At 38.8% G+C, this 1,684-nt stretch overlaps 1 protein-coding gene across 1 annotated transcript in view; it reads left to right on the forward strand.

Moving 5' to 3' along the window:
• Positions 1-179: 179 nt before the first annotated feature.
• The window catches only part of SARC_10405 (hypothetical protein), a gene marked incomplete at both ends in the record, with an annotated part of 3,529 nt that continues 2,024 nt past the window's right edge, over positions 180-1,684 (forward strand). The window contains 4 exons of the mRNA XM_014295553.1: positions 180-199; positions 255-435; positions 919-1,041; positions 1,287-1,405. Coding sequence (XP_014151028.1) covers positions 180-199; positions 255-435; positions 919-1,041; positions 1,287-1,405 — 443 coding nt within the window. The remainder of the gene's footprint in view (positions 200-254; positions 436-918; positions 1,042-1,286; positions 1,406-1,684) is intronic.

The following is a 1,684-nucleotide window of genomic DNA, read 5'->3' on the forward strand; positions in this document are numbered from 1 at the left end:
TATATATATATATATCAGGCTTATCCGTGATTTAACCCTAGAAGTATATTCCTTCTGATGGAATGAATCCTCTTATCTCACCGACTGTTTAGCACTGACGTAGTCTCTGAGCGTTCAGGATACATGCGAGTCTTTGTATATATGTTCATGTTGGGTTGGCGCAAACGTCCGGGTTTAAGATGACTACGGAACACAATACGTTTACCACATACATACATATATATATATGACATCTTCTACCTACACCTCTTTAGACGGCAGGAGTTGAAGGAACTCGTGGCCCTACATGGCATAGGCCATCGCCCGAAAGGTGCACACGGGTCCAATTTGGACGGAGAGAGGACACCCCTACTGGGCACGGACACACCCGAAATTCGGGAAGGTGGCAGTGGGAATATGTCGGATGAAGAGGACGAGCCATTGACTTTCGACGAGGTATATTTAACGAAAAGATACTTAAACTATATATATGTATTCTGATTTGAACTACATATGTGCATTTGATCTCCGTATGTGTATCTGTTCTACATCATTGTACTCATGAACGAGAGTGTACAGACGCATCCATGCACAAGCGTATATTACAATATATAACAGGATAGCACATCACACAGCAATATTGTGCCAATATGAGTGACATGTATTGATATAATTATTTTTGTGTTTTGTGAAATTGATTTATGTATTTTTGGATATATATGCATGTGTTTGCACTTAATGGTACTCTCAATGGATGTGACGTCATTCACATTTATGTATATATTTATAATATATATATATATATATATATATATATTATTCTTCATTACCTTCACACACACACACACACGTGTCCATCAGACACACCTATTCATAAATACATACAAATACACATACCTACATACTTACCATGACCCCCCAATATATCATTTTGAACAGGTGACCATCATCAGAGCTGCTATTGAGATGACATCCAAGACTGTTGGGCACGCCATGACACCACTGGAAGCCGTATTAGTTGTGAATCTCAACAAGATCATCACATACGCATGGGTTTCCCAGGTAGGTACCTTTGCACAAGGACGTGGTAAATAATGTGTGTGTTGATATCGGTGTAATTATAGTGGTCTATTTATAGTGGTATATATATATATATATATATATATATTGATATCACTTCACTTGCAGTCACCTCTCTCACTACTAGTTACATCACTTCATATGTAGGTACTCTACTTGGCGTGATAGAGCCCATTCACATATCTATCACCTCATTCTCACAACGAGTTACATCACCTCATATGTAGGTACTTGAGGCAGGCCATTCGCGCATACCGATATACGAGGGAGACTGGAATAACATCATCGGGTTCATGATGGTCCGCAATCTGGTGCTGTGTGATGTGCGGAACGGCATCTCTGTACGGTATGGTTTAGACTATCACCGCAAGGTTTAAGTTTTAATTTGGAACGTTTTCGATTGTAAGGGCGCAATTTTGATTTCCGTTCCAAATGTCCATATGTGTGATATATTTACACGGGTGTTCTGTGCTTCGGGTCTGTATTTGCCTGCATGTATTATTGGAATTGATCCTTTTTCAATCTTTTGAGATTCGAGGTCTTCAGATTCTATGCATGGGTCTATTCAGTGTGTTTTTATATATATATATATATGCACACACATACTCACACAAAGATATATATA

The sequence above is a fragment of the Sphaeroforma arctica genome (assembly GCF_001186125.1).
Source record: "Sphaeroforma arctica JP610 unplaced genomic scaffold supercont1.1237, whole genome shotgun sequence".
In the NCBI taxonomy this organism is placed as follows: domain Eukaryota; class Ichthyosporea; order Ichthyophonida; genus Sphaeroforma; species Sphaeroforma arctica.